Here is a 23392-nt window from a genome sequence, read left to right as displayed (position 1 = left end):
GTGTAACTTGAGGCCTCTGGGACCCACTACAAAGTATGTAACAGGGTTTCTTACATACTATGGGCCATTTATAATACTTGTGTCATGATGACAGATATGCTATGACAGACCAAGCGATGTACACACAAGAAGATATGAACCAGACATGTGGGACAAGTGAGACAGTCTATGAATAAGTGCAGTGCAAAAATGATGACTGAGGACAGGAAAGCAGGATACACATCAGGACAAAGGGCGAGGAATGTATCAGATCTATCACTGTTCTTAAGAGGGTCGAGCCTGCCTATTAAGCAGAGCACCCACCCTGATAAAGGTGAACCCCCAACAAGAACCTATGGCTTCCCTATAACGACCCTTGATGGAGAGAGAGAGCAAGGAAAACACCCAGAATAGACCTGACGGAATAAACCTAGGAAAAAACAGAGGGGTAGCAGGAGCAAGTTAGAAATAAAAGGAACAATTCACAGCGAGATTAGGGATCACACGAACATAGGATCAAATTATGGAACCGGTGAAATCACTCAAACAGTCTCACACGTACAGAAAATATTGGGATTGCAATGCAATAACAACGACCTGAAGTACCACCAGCTAAAGTAGTATAACCGGCATCCATTGTAAAATGGAGTCAGTGAAAATACCCTAACAATGATACTGATAGGCTGACTGGGGCGGCCTTTCCTCAGCTAGCTTGTCAGTGCTGTAGCCAAAGGGAGGTGTTGCTTCCTCGGCTTCCAGCGCAAAATAAGACTGCAAATGTTCTGGAAGGTGCATCACATTGTCCACTCGGAGGCTGTGACGATACAGCATCCCTCTTGAACTTGCACCCGACCCTGAAATCTTCTAGTGGTGACTGCACAGTGATAAATAGTGAGTTCTCTTGTGCCAAAAGGGGTTTCAGGTATCTTCAAGGACCCAAATTTTGGTTGCCTGCTACCTCTACACCCCATATAACTGGGCCTCTGCATATCATGCTTAGTAACTTTGTGATTCCAATTTAATGTCTATTCACATGCAGAGTTAAGTAGTATTCCGATTTCTGCTGGTTGCTTGTTAGAAACTGACCACAATATGTTGACAGACACGACTTCTCATCAGCCTATGATGTTAATGCATTGCATTGCGGGATATAGTTTTACACTACTGTACAATTACCTGTACAAATACCCCATTTTCACAATGCCCCATGGCAGTGCATGCGTTAACGCTCTTCATGGTAGTTTCTACATATTTGTTTTCTGTAACTATCTTGTACCTGTATCCACAACTAAACTTTTTTGTTAATCCTTTAAGGCTCATGAAGCTGAAGAGGAGGCCAGAATGAACCCAGAACTCAACGATAGGCTCAAACAACTGGATAAAGAAGTTTCCTACTACAGGGAGGAGTGCAGCAAAGCTCAGGCTGAGGTGGACAGGCTCTTACAGATTCTGAAAGAGGTGGAAAATGAGAAAAACGACAAAGACAAGCAAATAGCTGAGTTAGAAAGGTATATTTTCCTTCTACTCTTTCTTTTCCATCTATTTGATAGCAGCCTCATCCGATTTGTTTTACTTTAGAGCTTCTTCGCATGAACATATTTGTACAGCGGATTGCGCACGCATTTTGTTTGTGCACCAAAAAAAAATACAGTATGCTCTATTTTCTTGCAGATTTCACGCTTAGGCATTTTTACGTTTTCCCGTTGGCGCCGCAAAATCGCATTAAAGAACTTTTTTCCACCAGGGCAATTAGCGTTTTCTCACTCATTCACACGACCGTGAGCATGGTTTTTAGTGAAAAAATACATTGAACCCGGAAAGCCCTCGCTCAGCTTAAATCCTCTGAATTAACTTCTAATGCTTGCATGGAGGCACCTGTAAGCTTTTTGCATCGTTGGCCTCTGCAAAAATGCCTCATCCTCCCTTGTTTCCCCTGCTACTATAGGAGGCTATGGGACCCGCCGGCATATATTGGCCAAAAGATAGCTCCAGAATAGAGATGAGCGAACGTGCTCGTTTAGAGCAATTACTCAATCGAGCATCGCTTTTTTCGAGTAACTGCCTAATCAGGCGAAAAGATTCGGTGGGTGCTGGGGGTGAGCGGGGGGTTGCGGTGGGGAGTGGGGGGGGGGGGAGAGAGAGCTCCCCCCTGTTCCCCCTTGCTACCCCCTGCTCCACCCCGGCACCCACTGAATCTTTTCGCCCGAGTAGGCAGTTACTCGAAAAAAGCGATGCTCGATCGAGTAATTGTCCTAATGAGCATGTTCGCTCATCTCTATTCCAGAACTATCTTTTCACCCAACGTATATGCGTCGGCATATATTTTGGATGTGCATGTTCCATTTTTCACGGTTCCATGTTTTTATGCGTTGTATATTCGCCCATGTGAAGAGATGCATTGGAAAGCAATGCTTCACATTGGTAGCGTATATACGACCGGGCGTGAAAATGCGCCATATATGCGCTCGTGTGATTAAGCCCTTATGCAGGGAAAGCGCACATGTTGAACTAAATACACTAATCGCTCATTTCAATGAATGGAAGCATAATTGGGTGTTTTTTGTGCAAGCAAATGCGTGCAATTTGTGCACACAAAAAGTGCAGTAAAAGACTCACATGTGTGCAAATAAACAACGCACATGCACACGTAGATGCGCTTACGCCCGTGTGAAGCCAGCCATAGAGAACTTCCCACTACTTAGAAATCATCTGATAGTCCTAAAAATTTAGGTTGAAAACAAAACTTTATGGCACTCTTATTTTGTTTTTACAGCAGTATAATGAATGCTCTGTATAGATCTTAGCATTGGTTTTAGCAGGTCTGGTGCTCAGGTTCAGCTCCAGAGGTCTTTCAAAATCAATCATTGATTGCTTATGGATTCTGGGGACTAATTTGTGTAGGTTAATTCATGGATATAAGACTTATAATACAGCTATAGTTATTACTTGTTTTTCACAGTTCAGTAGTACATGTTAGTATAAGAAACTTTATCTTATTATGTGGCATCTTCCTCACCTTCCAGCAGCTTGTAGCTCCCCTTTGCTTGCCTGTAGGATATCTGTAAGGGTGCATTCACACGGGTGAAAAAACTGGGCAAGTTTTATGCATTGTGAGATGCACAAAATTCGCACAAGATTAAACAACCTATTGTTTGTATATTTACATGGCCAAGTCATCCCTCGCAGTAATGCTGTGAGACGGAAAAGTCGCAGCATGCTTAATTTTCAGGCAAGTCTCACCTGAGAATAGAACATGCAGATGTACGGTCTCCCGCACATCACACAGGACATAGACACTCCATCCATGTGCTGTGCGATGCCAGTCAGAGAATCACGGAAGCGACTCGCTCTCGATTATGTAATTGCACCCTGAGTTGTTAGCATTCCAACAACTGCTGTTTGGGTGCTTCTGCACAGAGCAATGGTTTATGTTCGTGGTTGGTGAAGCACACACTTTCCTACAACGTTTATTGATTAGTCATTGAAAGACAAATGATTGGCTGTTTACACCAGACAATAATTAATGGGCCACAACTATTTTCAGGTGGACTGAAATGAAGCTGCTAGTGAATGAATTTTATCGCTTATCACCCTGTTGGTGGCCGTATTTTGAGCAATCATTCGATCGATAGCTGTACTGTGTTAAGCCACCTTTAGTCTCCACAACATTTCTCTAGTATAAAAGTAGCCTAAAACAGGGTGATTGGGAGTACTGTAGTAGTAGCTCTCCCTCAATGTGTGAGAATCTTGCTGGGAGAGGGAGGAAGGGACATCATGTTAAGGTACCTTTACACTGAGTAAGTATCATTCAGATAGGCATTCAGATAAGTTGTTGAAGAGTTTTCCAAGATATCGTTCACAGAGGAGAAATTAAAATATGAAAGACTGTAAATTTTGATCAAACAACTTTTGATCAACTGGCGCCAATTTTTTTTTTTTTGTAAGCTGAAACTAGCGACTTACAATGTGTCGCCCTATCAGTGGCCATGTTTACACCGAACAACTTAAACTTTGAATTTGCCCTTTTAGGCAATTTTTCAGCTCATAGTCATCGGTATCTTTTGTCTCGGTCTAAAGGTGACCATACACCCCAGATAGCTGTTGTCCAAGCTCTCAACGGAGCACTCATTTTTTAACAATAGGTAGAGGGAAATGTGCCACTGCCAGACACCTCTGACAGGGGCTTGTCTCAGTTGAGAGCAAAAGGGCATGATGAAATCATAAAGTTGGGATATGCCTATAGAAGGTTGGCTGATACCGCAGAAATCTGGGGGTTCTGTTAATATTCATCTAATGGGAATGTCCACGTTAGTCCTGCATGTATGACTCATGCTATGAGAGTGCAGAGGAAGAACGGGGACTCGTGTCATTGGCTCAGAGCAAACAGCATAGCACAAAGAAAATCCCATCCATTCTACAAAAAGTAGCAAAGGGATGGTAAAAAGACCAAAAATATGTCGGTTACACAACACATTTCTGGTTCCATTACATCTATTATAGATATACATTCGCCTAAGGAGTGATTGTGATTATTTTCTCGAACCTTTAAACTTCAGCTTTTGGAAAAGTTCTCCTCTCAAAGCCAAAGATTCTGTGAAGTAAGTTTATTTTTTCTACAAGCTGCCCAACTTTAGAAATAGAATGGCCTTCTCTTTTATGACATCCATGTCAAAGTAAGAAATTATTTTTAATAACTTGTAAGGCAAGTACATTTCAAACTGCAGAAATAACATATGGGACTTAAAATAGTGACTAATAAATACATTATTCATTGCTGTATTATGGAGTGACACGTCACCAGAGACCATGTAGCAGAATCCATGTCTGGAAAATTACACTCCACAACTTTCAAAAAGGTCAGTTTGGAAGTGAGTCCTATAACTTCCCAGTCTATGTGGAGTCACCTTTAACGTATACGTGAGGTTTGCAGATACAGCTGACAACAGTTGTTCTAGTGCCAGCACAGCAGATGACTTTTTGCTCCTCCTAATTTCACTCTTTTTCCTTTGAACTGTTATTTTTTGCCCCGTTTCACTTGACATGCAAGAAACTCCCTTTGCAATAATAAGTTGAGGTCAAGGGGAAGTACATTACAAGACTTGTCCCTATAGGTGTAAATGGTGTGAGTTTAGCACCTCGGTATATGATGTGTTAGCAGGGTAAACTTGGCTATCAGGTTTATTATAATCTGTCTGGTCCCTTCACAACTGCCGTGATACATTTTTATAGCATCTATGCTATTCATAGTGAAAATATCAAAGGTCACAAGAGACCATTAATGCAAAAGGTATGTTCAGATTCCAAAACCTATGTCTGTTGCAAGGAAGAAATCTGAACATATACTTTTCAGGATGAAATTCTTATTTTCTTTATAGCGTTACATCCGCGCTTAAGGGAGGAGATAGAAATATATAATATATAAAAGTATATATTATATAGGGTGCTGGTTAGAGATGAGCAAGCATACTCGCTAAGGGCAATTGCTCGATCGAGCATTGCCCTTAGCGAGTACCTGCCCGCTCGGGAGCAAAGATTCGGCTGCCGGCGGCGGTCGGGGAGCTGCGGGGGAGAGCGGGGAGGAACGGAGGGGAGATCTCTCTCTACCCCCTGCTCCCCCCTGCTGACTGCTGCAACTTACCTGTCACCCACGCTGGCAGCCGAACTTTTTCTCCCGAGCGGGGAGATACTCGCTAAGGACAATGCTCAATCGAGCAATTGTCCTTAGCGAGTATGCTTGCTCATCTCTACTGCTGGTACTATGTTAGCTATTTAAGAAATATAATGGACTCACTTGGTATGGAGCCTGTCCAGATTGACAGGACTCCACACCTATGGTCCAAGGATTGCAGTATGATATCCTTGTGATAGATCCTGTTTAGATGGTAGATTTCAGGAGAGCAGCATTGTAGGGCAATCCAGAATCAATTAGTCCTCGATGGAGTACAGTGAAGTATAAGTCGAAGAGACCAAAGCGCAATTATAGCCTTTTTGCTCTCTTTGACTTATACTTCACCCCATTCTTATTTTCTTGTGATTTTTTTCCCCTTTATTCGATTCTTATGAGACCCGTCCATGTAAACCTTTTTTTAAAGATCAAAGCCACACTATCACATCCGTCTAGTCCTGTCGAAGAAACCCACCAACAGATGTAGAGGACAGGCTGAAAGATGTGTAAAGCACAGGGGAATTTTAGGTTGCTTAAACAACTGACAGTGGTAGTCTTAAATTTTAAATCTAAGATATAAATCTACCCCTGTCTAGATGTATTAATACAGTGGGGTACCCACCCTGAAATGGATGACCCCCATGGCTGGAACCTAATTTGATTCCTTTCTCATCCCTAGGTATAATATGAAGGAAAGGGACAGGGTGAGACAAGATAGTGAAATAAATAAACCTAAGTCAACATGCAAGAACGATGATAGTAGTTCCAGGGAGAGAAACAAAACAGACATAGCCTGAAGTCCATAAAGGAAGACACAAAAAAGTTTTCAGAAGCACCAGGGCAAATACATCCAAACTACTGAGCAGTGACCTGAATATAAATATTTTTCCAGCATCCTCTGTAAAGGCATGCTGGAATAAATAGCCTAAGAAGGACACTGATAGGCTGACTGAGTTGATAGCTCAACCAGCTAATCAGCATTATAGCAGAAAGGAGATCTTTCTGCTACAGTGTCCATCGCCAAATACAACTCCCCATGCGCTGGCAAGGCATTGTGTTGTCCGTCGCTGATGCCGTTAAGTCCCACCAGACCTTACATGTGCCCGGTGCTTGTTGGTGCCACTAGTGCCATGACACACATGCCGATTTGTGTGGGGATTTTTTTTGCTGGGAGCTCTGCAATCAGTGTAGCCATAATTTTTATGCTTGGTTTTTATATTCCTGCAGCTTTAATGCAAGGAAGATACTCGTAAAGCATGAAAGGGTGGCTCTTGAAATGAAAGTATTGTATTCAAGAGGTGTAAAATTGGCAATACTGTCCACTTTAGATAGCTGTTGGCTCAACGTTGACACAGTTGACAGTCATTTTTTCAGACTCCCCAATACACAGCCATTTTTGGCTCAGCCAAATGTGTATGTCTTCTCTATGGGGAGAGGGAAATAAGCCACTGCCAGACTCCTTCTGACAGCTTATCTCCTCTAGGAACAAAAAGGATTGGGCATGTTGAAATCCAACGAATCAGACCTTTTTTCCTTGACATCTACTGTCGGGGATGCCCGCAAACACATCAGATGGTCAACCAGTCCTTGCTAAATTAGTGAGGTCTGCCAACATTAATCTGATCTCAATAGCCATCTTCAGGCTAACCTTTAGGCCGCCTGCACACGAGCGAAAATCCCGCCGCGGGATTTCCGCCGCTGAAAGTTTGCATAGGAGTGCATTAAAATACGCACTCCTATGCAGACGGCCGCGGTTTGGCCACGCGAAATCTCGCGCGGCAAACAAACCGCGGCATGTCCTAATTTTCTGCGGGGCACGCACTCACCCGGCCGCCGGCTCCGGTCTGCGCATGCGCCGGCTGCGCGGCAGCCGGCACATGAAAGAGCCGGGGCCGCCAGGTGCGGGTGAGTACGCGCTCGTCCCTGCAGGCGCTCGGGTCGGATCGCGCGGCGAGAATTCTCGCTGCCGGATCCGACACGCTCGTCTGCAGGCGGCCTTACAGAAAGATTTTTTTGCAATTTTGTCAATGGAACTTTCTAATGTTAAAAACGCATCGCAAGTTTGTGCTTTGCAATATTTGTGCGATGCGTTTTTAACATTAGAAATTCTCATTGACAATCGCGTGAAAAAAAACTCAGCGATATCGCGTGAAAAAAACGCGCAAGAAAAACGCAAGTGTGCAGGAGCCCTAAATAAGATATTGTGCATCCTGCCTGTGTACATCCCACCATGACTAATAATGGAAAATGAATCTGTACCAATCTAAAGCGCCTGTTAAAGCTATGTCTACACTGTAAATTGGGTTCAAGCTAAAATCAAGTAATAAAATGTTTCATTTTAACAGGAAACGTTGCAGGCTATCAAAAAAATTCCAGAGCATCTTTTCCTTTAGGGTAACATAGAGGTTGCACACTGTCATACACTGTCAAAGGACAGCTGTTGTACCCTAGCTTAAAGGGGTTTTCCAGGGAAATACTATTACTGACCTATCATCAGGTTAGGTCATCAATAATTGATCAGACGGTGACTATCACTCAGGAACCCGACGATTAGCTCAGTGGGCGCATGCTGTCAGCGCCACAAATACACAGAGGTCGAAGTGGAAGCCTCCGTGACAACCTCTGCGTAGTGGCCAGCGGTTGTAACTGCAGGCACGTCTCCCATTGATTTCAATGAGAGTCATGCCTGCAGTTTAAGATCTAAGATTCCTGTATAGCTGCGATCCAGGTACCTATTCTTCCATACTTAATCCTGCTAAATGATAACATCAGAAATAACTTAAATTAAAATATTGAACCATATTATCTATATTTTCAGACTGTACAATCGTAGTCGATCATTGTATCCTAATAATGAATCTCTGTTTTATTCTATATATATCTTTTCTTTATAATTTGGATTTTTCAGCTATGGGTGAGTACAGCGTCTGATATTTCTCTTGGATATGGCAACATAAACATATTGAATGCTAGAAGCATGGTTCCATTTTGGTTTGCATCTGTCAGTAACTTTGAAAATTACTTTGTGCATTATAAGGAAATGTTTTTAAAATTCCTCCAAATTCTGCAGAAATTTTAATTTCTGAAATGTTTAACTTAAATCTATTTAGAATTTCTCCCACCCACATACTATTTCACTCCCATTTGGATTTTCCTAATTCTAATGCTCTTGCACTAATAAACTTCTCATTCCGCTGGTGCACGATGCTATTCTCTGGTTTTCAGACACGGCACGTACATTGGCACGATATAAATGCGTTTAGTAATATACACACCTGCTTATCTAGTTCATGCACTGCAGGTTTCAGCAAATGGTGTCCTCTCCAGTGTTACTCCCTTTCCGCTTCTCATTATAATCTTATTTAAGAAATAATCCTTTTTGGCCCAGAGTATCTCTCATCTTGACTGTTACTGGCTGCGGTGTCTACATAGTACTTATCCTCAAAAGCACAAAGGAATTGTGTTGTTCTTCACTTCTGTTATTACGCGCTTTGCTATTTTTTTTTCCAGCGGTTGGAGAAAACTAATGTTTTATGGCTTGTGAGAAACAGAATGCTTTCATTTTTATTATTTTAATACACCTGCATGTTGTATAAAAGTTTGAAATGTTAAAAAGGTACAACATTTTATGCTAATTCATTTATTAACGTACCTTTAAAGCACTGCGTTTTCTGATGGAGAGCTCCAAATCTTCTGCATAGCCATGAAAGCGTGAAAGTGGTTGTCTAAGTTATGTTCACTGCATGTAAAGGCACCCCCCCCATGGTGGAAAAATAACAAAGCAGGTCGTACTTACCTCTCCTTGCTCCCCGCTCATCACCCGCTGGTGACTCCGGGTCTCCCTGCTGATGTAATGTTTACAGACTGCAGTCAGCCTGTGATGTCCCGTAAAGCTGCTGCTGCAGTCAGTGACAGCGATCCGCGATTAGCATGTAGCTGATCTTTGCTCCGAGTAAAGGAAAACCTGTGACATGAATAACATTATGCACTCAAAGTTCTAAACAGAGATTCAAAATAAGAACAAAGGATCAGTCAACAGCAGCTTGTACATGTTTCCAGGAAGCAATATAAGATTTTTTTCCTGCACCGCACAGAGCAATGCAAAAGTGAGAAAACTACAAAAAGTCACAAATATGTATTACTAATCATAGTATTATACTGAAACGTCAATCGGGGAGATGTATCAAAACTTTGGGATTGGTTGACATGGAAAATTATTTTATCATCCTCCTTTACACCAGTGTCTCGCCCAATATTTTTTTGCACAAACATGTCCATGTTAAATGTAGTCTAACAATAAGGTTGTAAGTAGAGTTTCTAAAAACTAACGATAGTCTATGGGTAGATCAGATGTATACATCAGGAGAAGTTTGATGTGACCATGGTGTGATCCTGGCTTTATTAATTGATCACTGGGTGGGACCCCTGAAACGTAACCATTATTGATTTATTTATTGATTAAAAGGTCCTATATTTTGGACCAACATGAAAAGACCACAAAACAAATATACTTCTCCAATTTAGGCTACAAGTAAGTATTGAAGAAATGTCCAAGAATACACAATGGAACCACCCTGTGTTTTTGGATTAGTATTAGAGTGATAAACGTGTGTCAATGTAAATCACTATAGAGCGCGAACAGACTAATACCCATCAGTGATAGTTCTCTATCTATGATGCTGTGATAGAAATATGCCACATAGATAAGAGTACTGATATTTGGGTAAAATTGTGTAAACTCTTAGCACAACCGCTGTTGTACACGTAGCTCTGTTCTGTAAATATATCGTTTTATATAACAAGTTCTACGCGTTTCGTCATGTATGACTCATCAGGAACCAAAATTGGTTTCAGAAACAGAACTGGTCAACGGACACCAAAAATGGCTCAATATAGCCTATGAGATGCCCACATGAGGCGAACCTCTACTGCTCTGTACTATGGCTATCTATCTAGGTATAGGTGGGATTAATCTCTGATAGTTGCCCCAGGTGCTAAAATAGCTACCAACCTAACCTGTAGCTAGCTATCTAAGTTTAGATGAGGTTAGCTGAAGTGGCTATCTATGATGCATGTGGTGCATCAAAAGACTACTTGCCCTAATAACCCCAAAAGCCTAAGGCCCAAAGTAACAAAGCAGCAACAGCACAGAGTCTCCTGCCCAGATGGTAGGCAGGAGAGCAGTGCATTATTGTCTAGAATGTCAGGGTATACCTCCATGCTCAGTGTTCTTGTCACTGCAACCAACGGACTGAGACTGTGCCATGTAAAACATCCACAGACCATAATGGAATCATCATCATACTTAACTGTTGGCACATCACACTCGGGCAGAAGAGGTTCCCCAGCATCCTCCACACCCAAGTACCTCCATCTGATTTGAAGATGGAGTAGCGTGATTTGTCACTCCATAGAATGATCCTCTGCATTGCTCAACTGTCCAGTGACATACTCCTTGCACCATTGTAGACCAGCCGATGCATTGCACTTCATGATGGACGGCTTGTGTGCAGTGGCATAACCCGTATATCCAATAGCATGCAGTTCCCATCACAAACTATGGCTGAATCCTCCAAGGGTTTCCAGCTTAAGTAGAATGGTTTAGACAAGTGACATGCTAATAAGACACAAACCATATACTGATAGGGGTGTCCAAATACTTTTCGTAGACTACTGTACATTTTCCACTTTCCCGCCTCGAAGAAAAGCCTTATTAATTATTTCTAATTACACTATATATCTTAAAGGGGTTGTCCCGAGGCAGCAAGTGGGTCTATACACTTCTGCATGGCCATAATAATGCACTTTTTAATGTACATTGTGCATTAATTATGAGCCATACAGAAGTTATAAAAAGTTTTATACTTACCTGCTCCGTTGTTGGCGTCCTCGTCTCCATGGTGCCGACTAATTTTCGCCCTCCGATGGCCAAATTAGCCGCGCTTGCGCAGTCCGGGTCTTCTTCTTTTCTGAATGGGGCTCCGTGTAGCTCCGTGTAGCTCCGCCCCGTCACGTGCCGATTCCAGCCAATCAGGAGGCTGGAATCGGCAATGGACCGCACAGAAGCCCTGCGGTCCATGGAGACAGAGGATCCCGGCGGCCATCTTCAGCAGGTGAGTATGAAGACGCCGGACCGCCGGGATTCAGGTAAGCGCTGTGCGGGTTGTTTTTTTAACCCCTGCATCGGGGTTGTCTCGCGCCCAACGGGGGGGGGGGGGGGGGGGTTAAAAAAAAAAAAACCCGTTTCGGCGCGGGACAACCCCTTTAACATACAACCCAGGGATATACAAGCTACTGTATCTTCAGACTGTGAAAGTACAAGGCACATGTAGTTATACTGTAAATATTTATGATTATCTTTTCTTTATTATGAACATTGGATTTTTGGGGTCGCTGTCCTTGAAGAATGGCTCTAGTTCATGTAAATTTACTACATTTAGTTCTCCGCTGAGCATGATGGAGCATGTGGTTTGTAGATTAATTCTACCTGGGTCTTGTGTAATCTGCCGTTGCATTAGCTTTGATCTGCGGCTATTAAACAGGATACAAGTCTGTGCTATACAGTCCTCCCATTTGTTTTTATCTTGTATTTAAATTCACATCAAAGTTGTGTTCTTGTGCGCAATGCATTCTTGCTCTGATTAAACACCTCTCCTGACAGCAATCTGGAGGAGAGATGGATAAGGTTATTCACTGTGTCTTTACACAGAAAGCTGTAGACCTTGCTAGTGGATGGGGATGTTAGGTAAATCTTCCATTACAAATCTTTCATAAAATCACCAGATCCTTTATATTTATCTTTTTTTTGTTCATTGTGAAAATATTCACATAAGAACACCTTTAATGTTTTATCAAGAATGATAGAATGACTGTATGGACTGCCGATGCATATTTGGCATACGGAAACTAATTCTAGTTAAATTAATCATATCATACATAATGGGTGAAAATGACCTACATTTGGTGGCTTTTGACATAGGACAACCCCATCCAGTAGAATGATGGCCATTATCATTGATGGCACAGTGGCGGATTCTTCTGCTGCCTGTTTTTGAAGATAGTTGACTGAAGATCTTCACCATCATCTAATGTGTCTAGTACTGGTATATTTACGTTGATAGAGTTAGGCAAGACTCGGATCTCTTTCCCTGCCCGACATTGGCTTAGGGTGACTACTCCAGCTAAACTTTAGTATAGAATTTGTTCTGAAGTTGGAGTTAAGTAATTTAAGAGAGCACCAGGAACAGGTACATGTAGGGACCTAGAGGATGCTGCCTTTACTTTCTCAGATGCTCCTGTGCGGTATAATGGTGATTGCAGCTTATTGATCTTCCTTTTAATGATATGATTTGCCATTCCACTAAACCAATTTAGTGCCTGACATACTAAATTTAAGTATGATTAAAGGGTGTTCTCCCATGTTTGTGTTAAAGCCAGCAAGAGGTTAGTGTGGTCATACTTGCTTTGAGGTCCACTGGAAGATCACCACCCGCAGTTTGGTCACCACTGCTCTGCACAGTGGCTGGAATCAAAAGGGAGCATTTATTTTGGAGAAAAAATTTGTAAATTTATGTAGTTTGTATGTAATTCAATATACCACACAACAGTATAGAAATATTTGTGTAGGACAAATTCAGCTTTGTTAAAGTTAATACATGACACTAAATCCATGTTATTATGGCAATATTATAAAGTTACACTCATCAGGGCAGTACAGTATTTTTATATATGCAGTGTAGAGTCCATTTTTTTTGGGGGGGGGATACTAATGTATGCCACCATTACATACATAAATGTTTGTTTTTTTATGTATAGTACACACTTTTATGTAAGGATTATAGTATCGTATTATTGAGTGAGCACATTTCTCTAAGTGAGGACTAATCAGATTCTGCTATGGACAAAACTGTGTGGTTCTGTTATGAAGGGACACTCTGTTATATTTGCTTTATGTACTGTATGGCACTTTCATGTACTACTCTGGGACACTATTGTGTGTGCAATGCTATGTATCATACTAACCATCATTTTTGGTACCATACTTGCTCTACCAATTTGGTATGACAGAGACAAAACTGCTTGCGCTTGTTTACTTATTATGCCCAATTTTATTCATATTTAAGGATATTTGATTTGAAATCAGATTATAAAATTTGGGTATTTTTTTCTGTTTTTTTTTTTTGCAATTTCTTACACTCAAATTTTTCCTTGCTTGGAATTCAAACTCGCTTTAAGAATCTTTGCTTACTCTAAAACTCTGTTGCTGCAAGTACATGGGAATTTGGGATCTAACAGTCAGAGCTCACCTACACCCTGTCTAAAAATTGTCATCCAACAATCCTTTAAGACTTATCCAAGTGCTGGAATTCATAAGATTTTGGGAGCTTGATACAACCGAAATAAAGTAGACAAGTAGTAATAGATATAATATAAGCAGAGCGATGGGCGATCAGGCTGCTCAGAGTCTGCCTATTTACTTACACAGGTCTTACTCCATTCTCATGAATAAGTATTTTTAACCACAGTAACGTTGATTGGAAGTTTTATGTTTATTCTATCATTTATGGTTAAACCTCAAAACTCTTGTCCGAGAAGACCAGATGGTGACTGATCCTTGGTAACTGGAACTTGGCAGCAACAGTCACACCATGCTCAAAGTTGCATAGGTCAACATTTTTATCCATTCCTATGCTAATTGGATTTCAAAATGTCCTTCAGCCTTTTAGTTGTTTGGTTATTGTTTAAATGGTTCATTATAATACTTAGTTTAGTGCATCTAATAATAGACCATCCAGTGTTTACTCATAATTTTCAAGATCTCGGCCAGTTAAAATGTTCTACATATAGACTAAGAAAACTATGTTGACTTTTACTGCTTTGTAAATGAATTGAATTAGCAGGTGCTCTACCGTAGGCACATTGGTTGACGCTTTTTTAGATCTTCACAGAAAACTTTACCCTGTACCCGTATCTATAATATATTACCTTTTATTAACTATAGTATTTATAAGAGGGCGATTGTAGCCACAAGATAGAATAGTAATAATAGCATATTTAAAGGGTCATTAGAGGGGTTCCAAGATCTTGAAAATTGATGGCCTGTCCTTTCTAATACCCAACCATTCCCACACTGATTAATCCCTGGTCCTTCGCTTGTCTTTGTGTACCCTTACTACAACAATGACATGACTGCCAGTGTTGGTCACTTTTCACAACAGTAATGCTTCAACCTCATTGTTACCACCACTGTGGCCAGTTGCTACAGTTGTGTAAATAAAGACTGGTGGGGCACGAGGGACCTTTCACATGGGAGTTATGGAGGACTTAATAGGTATTGTAAGTATAAGGCTTTTTGACATTTTAACTGTTTATTTAACATTTTTTTTACTAAACTGGAAAACTCCCTTAAAGGGCTTTTTAGAACAAGGGAGAAAAGTATTTCACGTGTGTTTCGGTTATATCATATGTGATGGAGTAGTAATGAATGCTGCTGACCTGATACAGCTGTGATATCACACAACATTCATTAGACGATTGTTACTGGTGGCTGCTTCGTTCCCAGGATTCTCCAGCAGGATTCAGATGCAGACAAAAAGTGGGACCCTTCAGAGCACCGGACCAAAGGACCAAGAGGTGAGTATAGAACAAGCGGGGTGATGAGTTTCACTTCCGGGACTGGCTGCTTTCTCAGACAAGAAAAACTGCAAAACATTGATCTCGACCTTCATATAGCTCAAGTAAAGAGTTATGTTTTGTACTGTGGCTTTCTTGTATTCAGTCAAAACCAGGAAAGGATATTTAAGAGAGTTTGTAGGGAGGTTATTGTCTTCCTGTATACCATATCCACCAAAACCACACAGTATAAATCCAACCTTATTCAATTCCAAAATGTCACTATGCATTATTAAAGGGTTTTCCCCAATTGTAGCTGTTTTGCTACAGGAAGCAGACTGCTCCATACCTTTTGGCGAGGCATAGATTGCTACTACAGGCTATTGAAGTGAATGGGACTAAGCTAGCAACATGAACCTGGACCACTAATTAGGGAAGGAAAAAGGGGATTTGGCGCTCATGGGACTCGGGGTAGACAATTTAGTAGTCCAATGTAATTTAAAACAGGAACTAACTGTTAATGCAAAATTGTCTACCCCGGATCCCGTGAGCGCTGAATCCTGTTTTTCCTTCCCTAATTCCTTGTTACATGGAGATTCTCGGCAGGTGAAGTCTAAACTGATTCGAGCAGGCTCTCTGGCTCCTCACTGGATCGTGGATCAGAGCTATTGTTATATGCAAACTCGGATGTCAGGTGTCGGTGGGTTGCCTTGGGTAAGGTGTATCCCACCTGGCACCAGGTGAGTTAATCTATCGCCTCTTGTTTTTGTTTTTTTTCTTGTTGAACAATGAAGCGCTGTTTCATCTGGTGTTGAACCTGGACCATTGCACAATGTACAGCGCTCTGTGCTTTCTTCAGCAAAATTGCTAGAAGTGGGAAAACCCCTTTAATGACATATGGTGACACTCTTGGTACTGAATAAGGCTGGATTTATTCTGTGTGGTTTTGGCGCATATGCTACATGGGAAGACCATAACCTATCTATATGATCTCTTTAGTCTCCTTACCTGGTTTTGACTGTCTACACGAAATCTACACTACATGAAAATAACTCTCTACGTGACCCACACAAAGACCTGGAGATCAATTTTTGAATGCAGTCCTTGTCCCAAGATGAAAGCACGATTTATCTATAGTATAATGACTAGTGCTGCCATGACACCTCTCAGAAGTCATGTGTAGAGCAGCCAATCTTGTATGTTCAGCGTCATATCGTGCGGTCTCTCCTGTTTACATCTAATAATCACCATATTAGCTCATGAGATAACTTAGTGAGACATTTTGCTGGTTATTCTTAAATTGTTAAACACTGTTATCGCTGGAACATTTGGGGATTGCCCTGTGAATAATTACTGCCAATGCATGTGCATGAAGGATCTTCAAGAAATGTGTCTGCTCTTTGGCCAGAAGTTGATAAATCGTACTGGGCAGGTCAACATGATCTATTTTCTGGTCTCACGTGCCTCCTACTCATAGGGGCCACATAACATGACAAATAGTGGCTTTTAATGAATTCCGTGTATTTATCTAATGATAAGAAATACCTTTTATGTTTTTTTGTGAAAAAGAATTATTCAGGGGTGGTTACCATTGGCTTCTTTCCCTAACAGGAATTTATGAATTTCATTACTACTAATGGATGTATCATTTGACCCTGTGCAGTGTAAGCAACTCCTTTTTGTAAATGTTCACATGTAAAGAGTCATAGTTTCTCTACAGCTTAGTTGATTTATATGGGCTCTAGCTTAGATACGTAAAACTAGGTTTTTGTAGATCTTTGAAGTGTATTTACGTTTTTTCCCCCAAAAAGTATATTATGATAAGAATTGTGAAAATAGCTATAGGTGGAATTACAGGTACATTTGTTTGTTTGGAGTTTGTGAGTAGACCAGTCATATACAGTATATTTACCATGTTTCATATTTGTTCTAAAAAAAGTACTTCTGTCTGTAGGGTTCCTGTTGCACACCGTTTTGAAAAATTGACAGTTCTTATGGAGGTTTTTTTTTTGCTTATTGAATGGAATGTAATATTTGAGATGAGTGTAGAAGTAAAAAGAAGGGAAGTGTTGTGGAGCATATAGCAAATTATTCTTTAAAGGGGTTGTCCGGTGGCACATTTTATGCTTTTCTTCAGGATGGCACCGTTATAAAAGGATAAACAAAGCTATACTCACCTGTAGTCATGAGCGAGCTTTTAAAAAGTTCGATTTGGCCAGTTTGACACCTTAGTTCGACGCATTGGTCAGAATTAGTTTGACCCAAACCAGATGTTCATCAAAACGCCTAAAACGGATGTATAACACTGTCTAAGAGCAGCTCTGTATAACGCTCTCTAAGGCTATATCCACCTGGGTGCGAATGTCGTGCGAGTTTTGTGTGTTGCAAGATGCACAAAACTCACACAATTTTGAACTTTATTCTTTTGAATGGAGTCATACACATGAGAGATTTTGTTTTCCCCTCACACCGATGTTGCGAGGTAAAAAATCGCTGCATGTCCTATTTCTTCTTGTTCCTCGGAACACATTGCCCATTGCTTTCAATAGGACAGTCAAGCACATCGCATGCTGTGTGATTGGGCACATGAGTTCAATGTGATATTTTCCATTGAAATCAATGGGAAACACTTGCCGATCTCCAACACATGTGAAACAAGCGCCATAGGATTGCAATTTCACTGAAGTAATGCAAGGAGTTTTTGCATCAAAACCATCTGGCATCCGCCGGTAAAACACACGTTGACAAGCGTGATGTCGGGCCAGGTTTCTCACCTGTTTTGCCCCTTACTATTACAGTCCCAGGCTCCGCTGGTGCTCTCCATCCTCCTTCTGCTTCTAGGTAGCATGATCACGTTCTGCCTAAGCTTATGGCCATTGTGGATAATCACTGGCCTCAATATTTGTATTGCTGAAAGAAGTGATTGGCCGCAGCAGCCTATATAGATAACACATGATTTGCTGGGCTTAGTTTTATGCAGAAACCAGAGCAGCTAGAACCTGAGCAGCAGGGGGATGAAACAGGTGAGTATAGGCTTGTTTATTATTTTATATCTCTGCCACTCTAAAGAGAAAGAAAAACTACCACCAAACAACCTCTTTTTGGGTGCCTTCACATGTAGTGTATTCTGATGCTTATGTCCCCCGAAATCCTCACCAATGGTGCCGATTTTGACATGTTTTAGGGGTGGATTTTCCACTGCAGAAAATTTGCATTGATTCCACAACTTGTGAAGGTACTCTTAGGCCTTAGTCACACGGGCGTTTTTTCACGCGATTTGCGGATCGCATGACGGATGCGCATCCGCAAATCGCGTGACCGATGCGCGCAAGTCGCCCGAAAATCTGCTCCTAGCCGCGTTTCATTAGAAACGGGCCGGAGCTGTCCAGCGCATTGCATTCAATGGAGATGGCAATAGAGCCGGCTCCATTTAAAGCAATGCGCTGCGGGCGAGCCAGGGATGAATTGTCGGGAAGGGCTTAAATATATAAGCCCTTCCCTGCAATTCATCCTAAAATGTGTAAAAATAAAAAATATATATATACTCACCTTCTCCCGGCAGCCGGAGCTCCGCGCGGCCGTCCTGCAGTGGGTGTGAAGGGGGTGTGAGTCAGACCTGCCCCCTGATTGGCTCAGCACTGAGCCAATCAGAGGCATGTCTCACTCACACCCATTCATGAATTCATGAATGGATGTGAGTCAGACCTGCCCCTGATTGGCTCAGCGCTGAGAGGCAGCAGTCACTCACCCATTCATGAATTCATGAATGGGTGTGTGAGTGAAACCTGCCTCTGATTGGTCAGGGCTGTGACCAATCAGAGGCAGACCATTCAGCAGCCGGGGATTTTAAAGCCCCGCCGGCTAAATAGTGCCGAGAAGCAGTTCAGGAGAACTGACAGCGGCCGCGGCTGGACTCCGGCTGCAGCGGAAAGGTGAGTATACAATTTTTTTTTATTTTAACACATTTTAGGATGAATTGCAGGGAAGGGCTTATATATTTAAGCCCTTCCAGACAATTCAACCCGCGCACGCCGGCAGCCCATTGTTTTCAATGGAGCGGCTGTATTGCCGGCTCCATTGAATTCAATGGGCAAACATCGTTCTTCTCTGTCACAGCTGTTACAGCTGTGGCAGAGAAGAATGATTTGTCTTCTATATGTTCTCAATGGGGTCGGCGCTGCAGCCGCCGGCCCCATTGAGCGCATATAGAGAAGAGAACAGGAATCGCAGATCGCAGATAGGTGCGATCTGCGATTTCTGTTCTATAATTTATCGGACTAGCGCATAAAAAGCGCTCATGTGTCCGATACCATTGCAAAGCAATGGTTTTATAAAATCGCCATGCGCATGCGCAAATCGCAGCTAAAAACGCCCGTCTGACTAAGGCCTTAAAGAGGTTTTATGAACAAGACTTAAATACTGTAGTACCAGAGGAAACTCTGTGGGGATCCAGGCTCAGATATAGCAATGGACCCCAAAGGTCCAGTAGAAGACAACCCCGTTTGGAGCTGGCCAATCTCTTGCTACTAAAGTCTATTTCTTATAGGATGATTTCTGTATGGTGAATGATAGCTACAAAATTTACAACGCAGTTGGGTCAGTTTTACATGAGCGTATATACAAATCTGTAATAGAAAATATTGCCAATGAACACAAATACGGAGGGACATGCAGAATAAATACTGATGACTTATGGATACATATGCAGGATTTTTAAAACACGCTTGTAAAAAATATGCCCATGTAAATGGATACATAGATTTACAGTAGCTCTGTATTACTGCATTAAAAACACGGACTAAATGTGGACTAAAGATACAATTGTCTGGAAGTCGCATAAGGCTTCATTCACACGGGCGATTTTATGCGGCTATTAAGCCGTGATAAAATGTCAGTCGAAAATCACGACCATTGGCTGTTTCTGCGTTGGGGTGCCTTCACAGTTGCAAAATTTCTAATGTTAAAAACGCATCACACAAAAATCGCAAGGCACAAACCTGTTATTTGTGTGAAATACGTTTTTAACTATTAGAAAGTCCTATTGACATTTGCGTGAAAAAACACAGCGATATCGTGATCGCAACTGTGAAGGCACCTTTACACATATTTTCTGCTATTTTATGCATTTCCAAGCATTCTCTTTTAGCTACACTACATGTACTTGCACACAAGACATCACATCAATATGTGTGGTCCATGAACATGGCATCCCAAGGCTATGCATATTAATATGGAGGTAGACTCTGCTTTACTGCTATAACAGGCGCTGATTTTCTGCAAAGCCTTGTCGCTAGAATTTAGAGCTTGTCTTCAGGAGCTTCCTGTCCATTATTCTACTAGAGCATTAAGGTACTTTTTACACAAGATAACTGTCGGGTATATAAGTACCCAACAACTGTCCCACAGACTATTGCTCCTGTGCTTTCACATAAGAGTGATAGTCGTTCAGAGAATGGAGGTGGAATGGCCAGAGATCTCTTCTGACTGCCACCTCCAGGCAGTTTACACAGGCTGATAGTTACTCCGTTTTAAGATGAGCTGAAAACCAAGCGACTCTGACAAGTGAGTGATTTCTGTCAGTGGGCTTTGGGTTCGGCAAATTTTTATCTTATGTGTAGGGCCAGTTTAAGACTGTGTTGAAGTTGAGATCAAAGCCCTGAGCAGTTTAGTCAGGTTTCTCCACACCACACTTCTTATGGTCCTCCCTTTGTGCATGAGAGCATTGTATTGCTGAAATAGCCTACCTTCTATAAGTCACACAGTTGTAAGCACATAATTGTCTATGTGTAGTTTATGTGTAGCATTATGATGTCATTGGAAATATAAAGCCCAACTGACGTTATGAAAACAACCACAGAGTAATGCTTCTGTACCAAACTTTACACTTGGCACTGCACTTTCAGAAATGATGTGTCCTCTTCTCAGCTGCCAAACCAGATTTGTCTGTCAACGTATTGGATGGAGGAGTGTAATTTACGACTTCACATAATAGGTTTTTCCTGCTTTAGAGTCCACTGTTGGTGTTCTTGGCTACACACATTATATAGTACCCATGGTCAGACAGTGGGAGCCCCCTCTTCTATCAAACTCTTTATATGCCACTACGCCCGGCATCTAAGGGTAACAGAAACATTTGACTCACAGGGACAGAAAAATGTCTATGTAGTAGGAATTTAAAGCCCTTCCCAGATATAGACAAACTAAAATATAACTTTTATTTGTATCTCCACAAAATTAAGACATGGGCTAACAAACAAACAAAAAACGTAAGAACTCAGTAGGGAAACGCGTTGAGCTGATAAATTTTGGAGCTGATAAATTTTGTTGTTCCATTACATCTTATGCCAGTTATATCTAACACTCTGGGCCTTTGGATAGTACAATAGACCCAGTTACAATTTTGTCCTTATTGGACCATAATCTGAGATAGGACAATTGTCTATCAGGTCCCTAAACATATCTTCTTGACCTACTCTGATCTATACGTTATCTGTCCCTGAGTTCTTACGTTTTTTGTTTGTTTGTTAGCCCATGTCTTAATTTTATGGAGGTACAAATAAAAGTTATATTTTAGTTTGTCTATAACAGAAACATTTGGTTCAGCACTCATACACGTTTAATATCTGCATAAAATTGCACAACTCTTGTTTATACTAATCGTATAAAAAATGCAAGTCTCTCAGTACACATTTTGATCAAAATATGTGGGCCCATTCACCTGGACGAGGCGAAATTTATTGGATGGGTTTCTAACTCTATAGACACCGAACATTGCACTTGGCAGACTTTCAGAAATGAAATGTCATCCTGCCATCTACCAAACCAGAAATGTCTGTCAACCCACCAGGAGACGGAGTGTAATTTACAACTTCATAGTAGATTTTCACTGCTTTAGATTCTTTATTGGTGTTCTTGGCTACACATATTATCAAGTGCCAGTGGCCTGAGAGTGGGAGCTTTCCATCCTATCGAAATTTCTATATGCCACGGTCACTATTCTGATATTCAAGGGATTTAAGGTCCAGGATGAGTGGCTTCTCTGGTCACAACCATTAGGCTAGCTTCACACCGGCGTGAGCACAATATGGGGCTGTGAATTCCGGCCCCGTATCGCGCTCGCCATCCATGTGAAATCCCGATGCCTGCAAGGCGTTTTAATGGGAAAACAGCCTCGTACAACTTCATTAAAAACAATTGGACTGAGATGCGGGATCATGCAGCCAGATAGAACATGCTGCAGTTTGTTTCTCACATCGCATCATGGTGCCATGCGGGAAAACATCGCTCATGTGTATGACTCCATTCAAAAGAATAAGGTTCATGTTTGCGCGAGATTTGTGCGTTATCGCCCATATGAAGCCAGCTTTACAGTGGAATCCAGCTGTCGAACACAGCTGGATGCCCGATGTGATCATGTATGCCCAAATTCTTTGTCGATAACATGCATTTGGTGATGAATGGCCAATGAGGGCATCCAATGGGTGTTTTTCTTTTTCATCTTGTACCATACATCTCGTGATATGTAAAGTTAAGGGCAAAGTTAACAGAGGGTATCTGTACTGCTACTGGATGTGTTATTGCAGTTAGATAACCACAGGTAGGATGTAACAATATGTCCATTTGGCCTGAGGAGTTAAAGACTTCTCAAACTACAACTTTAGAAGCATTAAACTTGTCTGATACTTGCACAGTAAGCTTGCCTTCTTTTCAACCCTGCAACACATATGTGACCATTTGCCAATTCACGATTCAGATGTAAGTTTGTTAATACGAATGAAGAATCTGATCCATGCTTCCAGTAGGACACAATTCTGTTAACTCTCCCCCCCTTCCAATTGGGATGAGATGTTTCTGCTTCACTTCAGAAACACTGCACTTTTCCACTGAGCCAGATGGGAACTTGAGAAGCTTACTTTGGAGTGGATTCTAGTGCTTTTAATATGTTATCATCAGTGCTAATATATACATTACCAGATGTTTGGCACAATGATTTTCCCATTCAGCACAGCCGCACTTGAAAGTGACTGTCGTTTAAGGGGCTTGGGGTATTTCCATAAAGAGATTACTTGGCTGTAGTGTGGTAAATGGGCTTATCATTTATGCTAATTGTATCCCTTGATATTTGGATTCAAGCAT

At 41.5% G+C, this 23392-nt stretch overlaps 1 protein-coding gene across 1 annotated transcript in view; it reads left to right on the top strand.

Moving 5' to 3' along the window:
- Nucleotides 1-23392, top strand: part of ERC2 (ELKS/RAB6-interacting/CAST family member 2) — a 991327-nt gene that overhangs the window by 330300 nt on the left and 637635 nt on the right. Inside the window, exons 10-11 of the mRNA XM_066594594.1 lie at nt 1294-1487; nt 9934-9945. Coding sequence (XP_066450691.1) covers nt 1294-1487; nt 9934-9945 — 206 coding nt within the window. The remainder of the gene's footprint in view (nt 1-1293; nt 1488-9933; nt 9946-23392) is intronic.

The sequence above is a fragment of the Eleutherodactylus coqui genome, chromosome 3, assembly GCF_035609145.1.
Source record: "Eleutherodactylus coqui strain aEleCoq1 chromosome 3, aEleCoq1.hap1, whole genome shotgun sequence".
In the NCBI taxonomy this organism is placed as follows: Eukaryota; Metazoa; Chordata; class Amphibia; order Anura; family Eleutherodactylidae; genus Eleutherodactylus; species Eleutherodactylus coqui.
The sequence above is the reverse complement of the archived record's forward strand: the minus strand, read 5'-3'. Positions and strand labels throughout refer to the sequence as shown.